General features: G+C 41.8%; 1 protein-coding gene across 1 annotated transcript; it reads left to right on the forward strand.

Annotated features, from left to right (window-relative positions):
- The first annotated feature begins 9,500 nt into the window (after positions 1-9,500).
- LOC149820773 (uncharacterized) lies at positions 9,501-12,248 on the forward strand. Its single transcript, XM_089983552.1, has 2 exons — positions 9,501-9,742; positions 11,574-12,248. Exons 1-2 carry the CDS (start codon positions 9,571-9,573, stop codon positions 11,867-11,869), a joined length of 468 nt encoding a protein of 155 aa, XP_089839678.1. The 5' UTR covers positions 9,501-9,570; the 3' UTR covers positions 11,870-12,248.
- The last annotated feature ends 3,238 nt before the right edge of the window (positions 12,249-15,486 follow it).

Below are 15,486 nucleotides of genomic sequence, written 5' to 3' on the forward strand. Positions count from 1 at the left end.
ATGTCATTTTTAACTTTTACAAAACTTCAAGTTGGTACACCGAAATGCCTGCTGAGTGCCTCTAGTTATGTTCTCGCAAATGTGCCACACTAATTTTTGTCTCCACATCTAATTTCCCCCTAAAACAATTGTCATTGTCAAAATGAAACACAGGCACACGTATGCATCGTTGGAAGCCTGAATCCAAGCATATCAATGAATCAAAATGTGGCATTTCAGTTGGATTATGGTATTCTTCAGAATCAGGTTGGCGTGTGTGCCGGACACCATGTAGTTTTATTTGTGTTACGCCTGCATTATCATGGTGAGAGATTGACAATGTTCCACCCTGCCATGTTGATTCCTGCTTACTTGATGTAAATACCTCTTAGGACCCCTGCGAGTGCTCTATAAATGGCCTTTGGCCTAAGATCCCCCGTTAACCAAGAAAAGTAACGGGTCCCTCCCCCCTCTCTCTCTCTCTTGCTCTCCCCCCTTTTGTAATTGCCAACTTATGAATGGAAGTTGCTTTCGTTGCCTATGCTGCTATCTCTCTCTTTCTCTCTCTCTTTGCTGCCCTCTTTGAGATTGTGTATGCTCGGATGTGATTAAACACCCTTGTGAGGGGTGTTTGCGTGCTTTCTGAACTAGAAAGGCTGACCTGGTTGGGTTGCCAGGTGCCGCACGTGGCTTCCAAAATAAGCCCGTGACAACTGGTACCAGAGCCTAGTTGAGAATTTGGGAAGTAGAAAGGAGGGGTACTTGTTGAAACCCTCGTGACGTTCAAGAATGGATACTGAGTTTGGTGAACTCGTCGGAAAAGTTCACAAAGCGAAAAAGGCAGACAAGGAAAAATCTGTTGTAGAGTCGACAGAGATGTCTCGCCTTGAAGAAACGGTTGGTCCTCTAGATAAAAGAGTGACCAAGATGGAGAAAAAGATGACAGATTTGACAAGTGATGTTCGTGGTTGCTCAGCTGCGCTAGAAGGTGCACATGAAGATTTTGAAAAGTTGAATGAGGATGTGAGAGCTGAGGCCGAAGAGTTGAGGGCCACAGTCCAGGAACTATCTGATCGGTTGGTGGCTCAGGAAACTGACATGCGGGAACTTCGGGAACGATATGGAGTCTTAGAAAGACTACTGGGAAATGGAATTGGTGGTGTGGCCAATGCCGGGAATCGCGGGGGTAATGCAGTGGTGGTTCATCATGAACGACCGAAATTGAAACCGGTGGAACCGGCAAAATTCAAAGGTGAAAGGGATGCCAGAATCGTGGAGAACTGGCTATGGGACGTAGAACAATTCTTCGATCAAGCAGAGATTGACATCGATGCTGATCGAATACGCACGGCAACCAGGTACTTGATTGAGAACGCCGCTGTATGGTGGAGGACGCAATATCGTGGCATGAAACGTGGAAGGGTCCCTATTGAATCATGGGATGACTTTAAAAGGGAACTCAGGGGGTATTTCCTTCCACATAACGCTGAGGAGCTTGCTCGTGACAAACTGATGGCCTTAAGGCATACAGGAAGTATTTCGGAATATGTAGCGGCATTCTCCACAATGATGCTTGACATAGAAGATATGTCAGAAATTGATCGCATGTATTGCTTCAAAAAGGGCCTACAGTTCTGGGCTCAACAGGAATTAACTCGTATGAGACCGACAGACCTGATAAGTGCAATGACTATAGCGGAACAGATAGTTGAGAACCCAAATCGCGGGGCCGCTCAGGGACGGCCAAATCAAGGCAATGTTGCCGGAGGTCAAGCCAGGAACCAGTATCGACCTCCCTCTAGAGATCAGAGAAATCAGCAACAAGCACGTCAAGAGGGGATTCTAGGGAACAGGCCGATTCACCCAAATCTTCGGTGTTGGTATTGCAGCGGAAATCACTTTGCTCGAAATTGCCCTAATCAAAATGCGGGGAATGCAGGAAGAAGGGCGGCTAATGCCATTGAGATGGAGGAAGCCCCGGTAGAGGAGGACGTCAGGATGGGGGCGGTACAAAGGGTGAATGCGCTAGGAGAATCTTCTTCTGCAGCCCCCACGGTTAAGAAGGAACTAATGTACCTAGCGATGTCCATCAACGGAAGAGCTACGAAGGCAATGGTCGATACGGGGGCTACTCATAATTTCATGGCCGAAGATGAGGCCCGAAGGTTGGGCCTACGATGGGAACAAAAAGTTAGTCGCATAAAGGCTGTGAACTCCGCAGCACAACCTATTCTGGGAGTCTCTCGAAATGTGACAGTTGGGGCTGGTCAGTGGGTTGGCAGAACAGACTTCTCTATTGTTCCGTTGGATGACTTCAAAGTCATTTTGGGGATGGAATTTTTACGAGCAAGCAAGGCTGTGCCTATGCCTCACTTGGATGTTGTCAGCTTTATGAGTGAAGAATCACCATGTATGATTCCTGCCTCGACGTTGGGGGCACCAAATGTTCGTTTGGTTTCCGCCCTGCAAATCAAGAAGGGCCTCCAACGAGGTGATCAAACATTTCTAGTGACAATGAGAGAGGAAACCAGTGAGAAACTTCCTACGGAAGTGCCACCACCTATAGCCGCAATATTGGAAGAATTTCAAGAAGTAATGCCCGAGGAGTTGCCGAGACAGTTGCCACCGCGAAGAGAAGTAGATCATCAGATTGAGTTGGTGCCAGGTGCACGACCCCCTGCCATGGTGCCTTACAGAATGGCCCCACTCGAGCTGGTTGAACTCAGAAGACAGTTAGACGAAATGTTGGCTGCCGGAATCATTCGCCCTTCAAAAGCCCCTTTTGGAGCCCCTGTCTTATTCCAGACCAAGCATGATGGGTCCAAAAGGCTCTGTGTGGACTATCGGGCACTGAACAAACTGACTGTCAAGAACAAATATCCCCTGCCACTGATCGCTGATTTGTTTGACCAATTAGGGGAAGCCCGTGTGTTCTCGAAATTGGATCTGCGTTCAGGGTATTGGCAAGTCAGAATTGCCGAAGGAGACGAAGCCAAAACCACTTGTGTGACGAGGTATGGTGCTTTCGAGTTTTTGGTGATGCCGTTTGGCTTGACGAATGCTCCTGCAACGTTCTCTACACTGATGAATCAAATATTCTATCCTCACTTGGATCGTTTTGTGGTTGTATACCTCGATGACATTGTGGTGTATAGCCAGGATATGGAAGAACACATGCGACACCTGCGCATAGTGTTCAAGATTTTAAAAGACAATGAGTTATGTGTAAAAAGGGAAAAGTGTATGTTCGGCCAGGATGAGATAAGTTTCTTGGGCCACGTGATCGGGAAAGGCTGCTTAAGGATGGATAGCCAGAAGATAAGAGCTATTCAGGATTGGGGAAGTCCAACCAAGGTTCCGGAGCTTCGATCCTTCTTAGGTCTGGCAAACTACTATCGGCGCTTTATCGAAGGATATTCAGCTATCGCGGCGCCGCTAACTGAATTATTGAAGAAAGACAAAAAGTGGGAGTGGACAGAAGAGTGTCAGCAAGCCTTCGAAGGTCTAAAAGACGTCATGGCCAAGGAACCAGTGTTGCAATTACCGGACCAAGGAAAACCATTCGAAGTCTATACAGATGCGTCGGATTTTGCAATTGGAGGTGTACTAATGCAAAATGGTCACCCAATAGCTTTCGAGAGTCGAAAGTTGAACAGTGCTGAGCAGCGATATACAGTGCATGAACGGGAAATGACTGCCGTAGTCCATTGCTTACGTGCCTGGAGGCACTACTTATTGGGGTCGACATTCATTACCTACACCGACAATGTAGCCACAAGCTACTTCCAAACTCAGAAAAAGCTCAGTCCAAAACAAGCTCGGTGGCAGGAGTTTCTAGCAGAATTTGACATGGTTTTAGAGTATAAACCTAGAAGGACTAATGTAGTGGCGGATGCCTTGAGTAGGAAGGCTGGACTGGCGGCCTTGTTGGAAGATGCTAGTAGAAGTACTGGACCTCGAAGTGACCTCCTTGATAGAATTCGGGAGGGCTTACGGAAGGATCCCATGGCACGACAGCTGCTTTCTCTGGTGAAAGAGGGGAAAACCAGGCGATTTTGGGAACAAGATAGATTGCTGATGACAGTTGGGGGTCGAGTTTATGTTCCCCGGTGGGGGGCACTACGACGAGAAATATTGAAGGAGTGCCACGACTCCCTATGGGCTGGTCACCCAGGCCAAGAGAGAACCTTTGCCTTGATAGAACGAGTTTACTACTGGCCGCAGATGCGCGATGACATAGATGGGTACGTGCGTACCTGCTTGGTCTGTCAGCAGGACAAGGCCATGAATCAGAAGACAGCAGGATTGTTGGAGCCACTACCTGTGCCGAGTCGACCTTGGGAAAGTATCTCGATGGATTTTATCGTCAGCTTACCAACAGTTGAGGGATGCAGTATCATCTTTGTCGTGGTTGATAGATTTTCAAAATATGCAACATTCGTGCCAGGCCCAAATCATTGTTCGGCAGAGGACACGACTCAACTCTTTGTGAAGCACGTTGTGAAGTATTGGGGAATTCCAGAGAGCATTATTAGTGATCGAGATGCTCGGTTCACAGGTAAGTTTTGGAGAGAAGTCTTTCGGTTGTTGGGATCCGAATTGCACTTCTCTACCAGTTTTCATCCCCAAACTGATGGCCAGACCGAACGCATTAACGGGATGTTGGAGGACTACTTGAGACACTTTGTGAACGCTAATCAGAAGAATTGGAAGGATCTACTCGATATAGCTCAGTTCTGCTATAATCTTCAAAAGAGTGAATCATCAGGGCATAGTCCCTTCGAGATTGTGATAGGACAGCAGCCTCAGACACCGCACTCCTTAGCTGCTCGAGGTCGAGGAAAGGCGCCATTTGCCTATAATTTTGTTAAGAACTGGCATGATCAGACAGAACTAGCAAAGGCATTCTTACACAAAGCAGCTAAGCGAATGAAGAAGTGGGCAGATCAGGGACGACGGGCCGTTGAATTCCAAGTTGGGGAGAAAGTGTTGGTCAAATTATACCCTGAGAGGACAGCTATATTTCGGGGGCACCATCGGGGACTCATTCGAAAGTATGATGGACCCTTCCCCATCGTCCAGAGAATCGGCAAGCTAGCTTATAGACTAGACCTCTCTCCCAGCTTTCAGGTACATCCTGTCTTTCATGTATGCAATCTGAAGCCATTCCACGAAGATGAAGAAGATCTGAGTCGCAGTCTGCCTCAACGAGCTCCTATTCCTCAACGAGCCCCCTCTACAACAGTGCTAGTCTCACGAGAAGTTGATTTTATCATTGATCATGTCCATAACTATCTTGGAGAAGTGAAGAAGTATCTAGTGAAATGGAAAGGTCTACCAGTGAGTGATGCCAGTTGGGAGACTCCACGAAATATTCGTCAGTTTCAGCAAGCAATCGAAGACTATCAGAAAAAAGATGGCGCCGAGGACGACGCCAGTTTGGGTGGGGGAGTGTGTTCCACCCTGCCATGTTGATTCCTGCTTACTTGATGTAAATACCTCTTAGGACCCCTGCGAGTGCTCTATAAATGGCCTTTGGCCTAAGATCCCCCGTTAACCAAGAAAAGTAACGGGTCCCTCCCCTCTCTCTCTCTCTTGCTCTCCCCCCCTTTTGTAATTGCCAACTTATGAATGGAAGTTGCTTTCGTTGCCTATGCTGCTATCTCTCTCTCTCTCTCTTTGCTGCCCTCTTTGAGATTGTGTATGCTCGGATGTGATTAGACACCCTTGTGAGGGGTGTTTGCGTGCTTTCTGAACTAGAAAGGCTGACCTGGTTGGGTTGCCAGGTGCCGCACGTGGCTTCCAAAATAAGCCCGTGACAGACAATATGGTGACAAATATTGCAGGTGCTTCTTACTAAATTTTATTTAGTCTCTTCTTGCTACTTTATTGCTAAATCCACATATTGAACCATGGATGTCATCACTATAACTAATTGGCAATATGAGGCACATTCAGTCCTCTATGTCCAATATCTTGGATGTATGACAGAGAGCTGGTTAATACGTGTTGTTTCACTGAAAAAAAAATGGTAATGCATTCCGAAAAAGAACATATTGGAGATCAGAATAGTATGAAGAAAAACAACCAACTTAATGCAGACTAAGAAAACGCAGCACAGATTTCATCCCATTTATGGCGTGGCACACAATTACACGGTTGTGCTCAACAGTGAATCTGCTTAAGTAACACCTCTGGTTAACAGCGAATCCGCTTAAGTGGTGTCTGTTAAATGCAACAAAAAATTTCAATCCAATGCAACACAATGGCATTGTGCCCCTGCATGCTTAATTTAAAATAATAAAACCATCAAATTTGTGCATGTTACAGATACTCAAATAACTAACTGATAACAGAGAATTCAAGGTATTTCAACAAGCATGGCATCCAAATGAAGCATACTTGAATAAAAAAAAAACAGAAACAAATTGTTGGGACTTAAGGATCACTGCTTTCAGCTTGGTCCCAGAGTTTAAACCCATTTGTTTTCTGCAAACGTCTCAGCCTACTTCATTTGTCCTGAAGCATTTGCTGGTTTTATCTCTTCATGCACGGAATTAGTGCGTGATGGGAAGGTTAGTTTGAATAAAAATGGGTGTATTTGAAGCATATCAAATTTACAAAGCAACTGAAATGATGAGTATCAAGGAACAAGCAACTTTCCACTTAAGCGCTCGACATGCAGTTAGCTCAAAACATGTTCATAATCTCTTGCTAAATTTAAGAGTATAATTATGCAGATTGTTTTCTTACTCAGAGAAACCGCCCCAGGCCCAGAGACTTTGACGCGTTGGCTCAGCCTGTTATGGTCACTGTCCTGTCAGCGTAAAATTCTGAGGGCTTACCCCCCGATCCCAGGGAATCACCAAGCTTCATCTTACGCGATGCCCATGGGATTTGAACCTAGGCTGCCTGTCAAACAGCCTAGGCCCCATCCCATTACACCAAACCCCTTAGGTCTGCAGTTTTTTTTTTTTATGACAAAGGAAAACCCTCACCGAGAACCGGGTTACTTAATGTGTCCGCCTCCCTGTGAGGTAAAACTCTGGGTTGAGGACACCACCACCCAGCCTTACATGTCCAAGTCCAACCATGATAAAGCAACGGCTAGACATAGGACCCCGCTAGCTAAATGAGTGGCTGTTGGTTGGCTGATGCTTAGAGATTATTACATTACGACAGCACTATGCCATCACCTACAACTATTAGGGTTAGGGTGACCACACTCCTGTATTAGATGAGGCCACATTAGATATGGTAAGATCCGATACATAACATTTTCCACATCCTGTGGACCTTGTTATGTGGGCGAGTTTACCTTTTGATGGAGAAATGTTCCATAGGTCAAGCAGAAGATCCAGTGGGTGGTGTTGACCCAATTGAAAGAAGGGATACCTGGAGGAGGAGGTAGAGGATACAGGTGCAAACTGGTTTGGTCTGGGTCCTGCCAGATCCGAATCCGAAATGCAAACAGTAGATTCGATTCCAAATCCAGATCATCCGATGAGGTAAGGTTGAATCAGAATCCGGAACACAAGTGATAATATTGGGTCCGGGAAAATAGAAGAAAAACAATGTAAAAAAATGCAACTGGATCTAATTTTGATTTGGATCAATTTCAGATCCAATGTAAAATACTGAACGGTTCTATTGTTCAACTGAACATATCCGAATGCACAGTGAGATCTTACTTAAGGAATTCAATTAATCCGGATACATGTCAGACTCGGATCAGATATCTGATCATATCCGATCCATTTGCAGCCCTAGTAGAGGAGGGGGAGCGATATCTGCTCCACCACAGAGAACTATTTGCTTCTTACATCTCAAAGCCAAAATTTTCTATAATACATTAGAACAATCGTTCTATGAGATCTAATCCTAATTGTTAATGGGAAGCGATTCATTATTAGCTAAGCTAAGATAATGGTATTTATGAAATGATATAATGGTCATTTGTTGAAAGAGTATAAAAAACAAAGGTAAAGAGACCTTTCAATTCATAGTTGCAGATCTTGGACCTATGAATGAGGATATTCCTTATACTCCCAAAGAAAGGACACAGCAACTTAGACAAAAAGAAAATAAACAAATCCTTTTTTATCACTAACCTTTAACCCAATCAATGGACTGTTGATCAATTTAAAAAGAAAAATTTGTTCTTATCTATAGTATATAGTGTTGGATCATTTTTCAGATCACACAGTTTCACAATTGTCATCACGATATAAAACACGATATAAATCAGGAAATACAACAGTGTATACAACATGATTAACAGACGATCGAAACAATAACATGGAGCAGGCATGTCGGTTTCCGCATACAACCAAAATCTAGACAATAGCATACGAACAAATAGATGCAAAGAACATAAAGAAAACAACAGAAACATGTTTAGATTATGTAACAGGCTAAGGCGTACGAAAGTACTCTCCTTAGAGAAGATTTGCCCCCACATACAGTGCAAAACAGGGTTCGGCGTCCTTCCCCCAGGATACAATAGCCATGACGATCAGAACGGTGCACTCTGACGAATCGTCCTTCGAAAACAGCCTCAACGAACCAATGTTGCAGACGAACCCCCTTCGAGATAACTCAGGAGAGAAAGAGAGAGCAACAGGGAGATGCAAAATCACAATGCTCTTCTTCAGAAAACAAGAGCGTCTCTGTTGTCCCGTAACCCCACCCTCACCACGCTTTTATAACTCACGAATGGTTACAAAGCGTGGAAAGACCCATTACGGATTCTGAGGAGACGTGACCCCTTAACGGACTTCGAAGGGTTGAGATCCGTTAAAGGAATCCGAAGAGCCATAACGGGCATGGACTACGAGGAGTCGTAACCCGTTATCTTTTCCCATAACCCGTTACAGAATTCAAAAATCCAAAGAAACTTTGGGTAAAAAGGTAACTCAAACCCAACTAGCGTACGCGCGCATGTGTGTGTGGTGGTCATCCCACCCTCTTGTTCTCAAGAACAAGTATATGAGTTTACATGTGGCTTATAAATCCCACAACAAACTCAAGCACAAGCAATATGAGACTATCCCACCTCATCAAGACCACCTTTTCCAAAACAGCTCAGTTTCTCCTTTAAATTCTCTCTCCCTTCCTTCTTACACCTAACATATAGAGCCAATGTTATTAATCTTGAAAATTGCATAGAGTTATTATCTTAATCTCATGTTTATTCTCTCACAAGCTTTTCATGATTTTTTATGAATTCTGTTGTTAAACAGAAGCAGACAAGATTCTATCAACATATAGGACGCATATGACCATTATATGTTATAAGAGGGGACCTCATATTCTGTCTTATGCTCCCCGTTGATGTCCACTTGTTGGGGCACGCTAAAGGCCTGAAGTAGAACAAGACAAGGCTATGAATTTGGTGCTTGTTACTTTCTAAGCAAGTGCAGCATTTTCCCTTTTCTTAACTAGGCACACCAAACTGGCCCTTTTCTCCCTCTATAAATTGAAGTTAGGAAGCACCTTGTGTTCACTGCACTTGTCTTCCTTGTCACCATTGTTCCTGTTGGTTCTCTTTATAGCTCACAGTTGCACTTCACTTTTGGTTTCATTTCAACAATGGGTTCTATGAAGCTAGTGCTAGTGCTAATCATGGTGGCTATGTTGGTTGCATCAACACAAGCTAGTCTGTTTGGTTTCCTATCAGGGCTGATTCGTGTCGCCGGAGTTGTCTATTGCACTCTTGACGGCAATATTGGCTCTGGTGGATCAGCCACTTCTGTGATTGCAAGTATGAACGTGTAATCTTACAGTATCTATTGCTATATATACGTTCTTTTTGCTTTGCAATTGCAGTTGAGTGTTGCTGGACCATATTTTTGTTGCCAGAGTCTATGTGACAAGGATGAACTATTTCTTCCATGATGTTTAAGTTGGAATCATTTTGAGAATTCATGCTATTATAGATGCTGTTATGTAGTGGGAAGTTTTGTGCTACTGCCTTGCAGTTACTGAAAGTGCTGAACGAGTAGCTCGTGCATGGTGCGTTTGAGTGCGCCCATCTCAGACCTTGTGTTTGAGATCTTTGAGTAAAGATCCATGAGTCTTAGTCTTCATTATGGGATAGAACTGAGATTCAGCATCTGTTTTATTTCTTATCCCAATCTAGGCTATGTGTCAAATGCAATACACCCGCCTGGGTTGCCGGAGCGGTGACATGCCTGAGAGAAAGTGCCAACTACTTCATCCCAGGTTCAACTCCCACCGGGTGCCTTTTGGCATCCAGAGATTATCTGCTTTGGCGGTGAACTTTGTAAACAAAAAGAAAAAAAAAATAGAGGTTATTCAAATGCCTCCTTAGAACATGCTGTTAGGGGGAAGAAGATCAGGTCATGCTGAAAATGAGCGCTTTTGCTCATGCTGACATCGTGGCCATCCGATTTGCATTTTAAAAATCTCAAAAGTCAACAAAACCACGTGGCATTCATCCAAAATGCAAACAGACGGCCACAATGTCCGCATGAGCAAAAACGCTCATTTTCAGCATGACCTGATCTGCTTCCCTGTTAGGGAGGTCAGATGATCAGGACATATTGTGTATAACTGATGATCTATTATATTCAATCCCCATCTCACATCTCACTTGTGAACTGTGTACCTTGGAAAATTTGATATTGAGCCCCACATACATGTTAGAAAAGATTCAACACGATAGAAACAAAATAAGAAAAAATTAACTATACAAGGAACAAGAATTTTACGTAGTTCAGCAGGAGTTGCCTACGCACGGCCGCATGTGAGATCTACTATTAAGATTGAGATACACACATTTTTACAAAAGATGGATTGCCCTCTTTAAATACAAGGAGTAAAGAACCTAATAAAATTATAAAACTACCCTCCAAAATATTTTTCTATCAAGCTCCATAAAAATTAAGAATTTTATATCAAGCTAGAAATCAAGTTCCACACTCTAAAATCACATGTCTATTAAGCCTAATGCAAGACATGTTTGTGATGTGAGTTTTGTAATTTTTTCTGAAAAATAGGACACACGGGCACAAGTTCTTTAATTTTTTAATGGATAAAAAGGTGATTATATTTGTTATACATAAAAAATATAAATGTATTTTTTTATCAAATATAATAAGAAATTATAAGAACTATTAAAATATATTAAAATAATGTCTGCTCGTGTCCTAGTTGTGTCAGTGCGTTTGAGGGTGGCCAATTTGTGTCCCCTAAACACGAACCCTATTCCACGGACAGTGCTGTCCTCAGGATGCAAAACGCATGGGGCACACTCCTGCACACATTCCCACACAAACGCAGAACGCACAGATGGGCAGGACAATGTTTGGGACATGTTTTGTTGTCCCAAAAGTGTTCTGCCCTTCTCATTGAAACAGGTCAGGACGGGATGGATATGACAACTTTGAAAAAAATGTGTCCCATCCCTCCTTGTCCAGAACTGTCCACAGAAGGACAGGCTAGGACATGGTGTTGTTGTGTCATTGTAACATGGGATTTAACCGATAAATCGGTTATATACAGCATGACCTGACTGATCTGTGGAGGTTGTTGGGTTGTTTTCTATGTTGATAATTTGTTTGTTGGCACAGATGGAACGGTGGCACTGAGGTGCGGGAGCAACCAGGCGGTTCTTGCTACGGTGAACACCAATTCAGATGGTGCCTTCACTTTCCTGATGGAGCCGGTGCAGTACCTTTTTAGCAGCCTCCTTCTTGGTGGTGGTGGTTGTGTGGTGACTATGCAGACTCCTGTGGGCTCCTGCAGCGCCTTAAGCAGCCCCGGGAATCTGCTATCAAGGCTCAGCCTCATCAATAACGTCATTCAGGGCCCCCTCAGAATCATCAACCTCTCTCCCTCTGGTTTCTCCTTCACTCCCCTCTCCTAAAAAAATATGATACCAAGTTAATTATTGCTCTCTCTGTCTCTCATTGTTAGCTTTGCAGTAATACAATCAAGCAGTCCTATTAATGACGTCTTCTGAGAGAGGCCCTTGATAATTGTCAACCTTTCAGTACTCCCTCTAAGTATGATACCAAGTTGTAATGTATGACGTCTTAATTTGAGGGGCCCTTGAGAATCGTCAAACATTCTCCACTCTGGTTTTCCTTCACCCCTCTCTCGTACTAAATATATTAGAAACTCTCTCTCATTGTAATGTTAGATTTCTTATCCTGTTCTAAAGGCGTCAAGCCTTGGCTGTGTAATACTACTACAAGTATGGCAGTCAGCAATACTATGTATTCGTAAGCCATCAAATAAAAGCATGTTCCTGTGTAATACTTGTGTTTGCGGGCTCTCATGTTTCTTCATATAATATATACTGTGTGTGTGTGTGTGTGTGAGAGAGAGAGAGAGAGAGAGAGAGAGAGAGAGAGAGAGAGAGAGAGAGAGAGAGAGATTTTGACAAATTTTTAGCGATTTAAGTTTTTAGCGATTTAAATTTTTTAGCGTCTCTGCGTGTGGGCATGTTGAAGATAGCGATTTAAAAAAATAATGAAACCCTTCATTCTTCAAGAGACACGTCTCTTGCATTTGAGTATTATGACCATTAGATAACCTCATGGCCACATGGCCTTACAAGAAATAGTTTAGATCACATCATTTGACATAGAATGGGTTTCATTGTGCATTCAATCTTAGACGACAAACCAATGGCTAGGATATATTATTGAAGTTTTTAGCGATTTAAGTTTTTAGCGAAAGACATTCAAGTTTTTAGCGATTTAAAAAATAACAGCTATAAACATGCCACAAATTTTTTTATTGAAGTCATCATAATTTTTGAAAAAAATGCAATCCAAGAGTTTATGCCTATGAAATTGTCCATGCTAAATCCATCTATTGGCTCAGATTTGATCACCATAACTTGCATCTGTTGCAACTCCAATGGGTTATAATCATGAGAGGCGACATAATGGATGAACTGAATTGCCTGTCAAAAAAATTGTAAATCAACAACCTACAATTTTCATAATTTTTTGAGGCTTTAAATACCATTTTTTTAATCCAAAATGCATGATCCAAGTATCCATTTCTAGTAATCAATCCTGGACACATCTACAGGGTTAGAATTAAAAAAAAATACACCAGAAATCCATTATTAGGTTTTCATTTCTCTATATATATGTCTTTCGTAGCCAGCTGGCTGATACATCTGGACAGCTAAGGATCAGTCCACTGGACCAATCCTAGCCATTGGTTTGTCGTCTAAGATTGAATGCACAATGAAACCCATTCTATGTCAAATGATGTGATCTAAACTATTTCTTGTAAGGCCATGTGGCCATGAGGTTATCTAATGGTCATAATACTCAAATGCAAGAGACGTGTCTCTTGAAGAATGAAGGGATTTCTCCAAGGAATGTGTCAAAAAAACTTGAACTCTTCACAACTACAAATGCAGTGATACAAATAAGATGAATCATACAAGCATTCACAGAAAGTAACAATTTCAGTTACTAAAAGTGTTCAAACTTGTGAAAGGGTTGAGAGTGTGGACTCTCTCACAATTTTGAGCGTAACAACGACATCTTCACCCTCGCTGCAATTCTGCAACCGTGTATAAAGGTCTCAACATTGCTATCAGAGCAGGTTTGATAGATCCCTGACGATGCCAGAAGTAGTCTCTGCGTGTGGGCATGTTGATGCAGAAATCGAAAGTCGGTGACAACAACGTCTCATCGCCAGAAAAAGGCGCATATATTGAACAATGTAAAATCTTCATTAACTAATAAATCAAGTGAAAAAGAGAAGAAAACTCATAATAAGTTTATCGAAGACGATCAACTTGATCGAGCAACTCTTCTAACATTTATGCAATATGACCTCATCTGAGTGTTTGAAGACTTTGCCATTGCAAACAGAATGATGAAAGAAGTCGAAAAGAAGTATGATATGACTCCAGAAACTCACATTCAACTTCTTCTAGAGCAATACAACTCATGCAGAATGAAAGAGTCAGACAACGTAATCGATCATGTGAATCAAATACTAGTAATGGCTAAGGACTTAGCCATAGCTGAAAATAATATTCCTAAGTGCATGCAAATCTCCACCATACTAAATAGCCTTCCTCCAACTTGAAAGATGGTGTCAATTGCTATAAGATTAAATAAAAAAAGTCTTACTCTAATTGAACTCCCTCTGCAATTAGCCATTGAGCAAGAGCACATGTCAAAAGACAAGAAAAAAGAAGTTATGAATACCTAAGAATCTTTTCTGACAACCTCTCACAAGTTCAAGCCTAAAGGCATATTCTTCAAGAAATTTAATAAGAATAAATTCAATAAGAAGCGTCCAGTGCAAACCAAAAACTCCAAGACTGCAGCCAGGGGGTATGTTTCTCTTATGAAAAAGTTGGGCATTTCAAGAATAATTTCTCAAATAGAACCAATAAAGAGAATCCAGAAAATCAAGTAAATCAAAAGCAAGAATTAGTATGCACTGTATCTGAATCATTGATCGCAGATAATGATCTTCTAGGGTGGTTGATTGATTCAGGGGTGACGCGACATGTGTTTAAGACAAAGGAAGGACTTGTGGAGATGAATGAATTAAAGCCTAGAGGTCATAAGGTGTATATAAGAAATAACACATATAATGATGTGGCTGAGATAGGGATCTACAAGCTTCAGGTAGAAGGGATTAGTCTCCTACTAAAGAATATACTTTATGTACCTTTCATGAGAAAAAATCTTTTAGTAGTGAGAGATTTTGATAAAAAAGACTTTAAAATCCACTTCCAGGGTGACAAGGTAACTATTGGGAAAAATAGAAAAATGAAGCTCAGAAGTCGCTATGATGCTGACCATGGTCTCTTTCGTCTTAATGTAATTACTTTTATAAATAATACAATGCATATTTCTGATTATATTGATTGTGCATTTATGTTGGTGCATATTTATGACATTTAAGGTTAGGGCATGTAAATGTCAATAAAATAAAAAATAATTTACATGAGATTATTACCTTCTCTTAAAAATATAGAATTTAAAAAATATGAACCATGCATATCCGATAAAATGATTAGAAAATATTTTTCTAAGGATAGTAGGTCATGTGACTTACTAGTTTTGGTACACACAGATATTTGTAGACCTTTAACAGTAGAAACATAACAAAGAAAATCATATTTCATCACATTTATAGATGACTACTTAAGATATAGATACATATACTTAATATCTAAGAAATCTAAAGCTTTAGAAAAGTTTAAGGCATATAAACATAAAGTTGAAAGATTAATAGAAAGAAAAATCCAAGTTATTAGATCTGATAGAGGAGGCGAATATAATTCTGATGAGTTTAAGACATTCTGCATTGATAATAGTATAACTCCTCATACAACTATGCTTTATACATCACAACAGAATAGTGTAGTAGAACGAAAGAATACAACCTTAATGAATATGATAAGGTCCATGTTGACACATGTAAATCTTTTCAAGAAATTTTAGGAAGAAGCAATTTGCACTGCCATGTATATCCTAAATAAGGTTCCTT

The sequence above is a fragment of the Nuphar pumila genome, chromosome 12, assembly GCF_984573655.1.
Source record: "Nuphar pumila chromosome 12, dmNupPumi1.hap1.1, whole genome shotgun sequence".
Taxonomy (NCBI): Eukaryota; Viridiplantae; Streptophyta; class Magnoliopsida; order Nymphaeales; family Nymphaeaceae; genus Nuphar; species Nuphar pumila.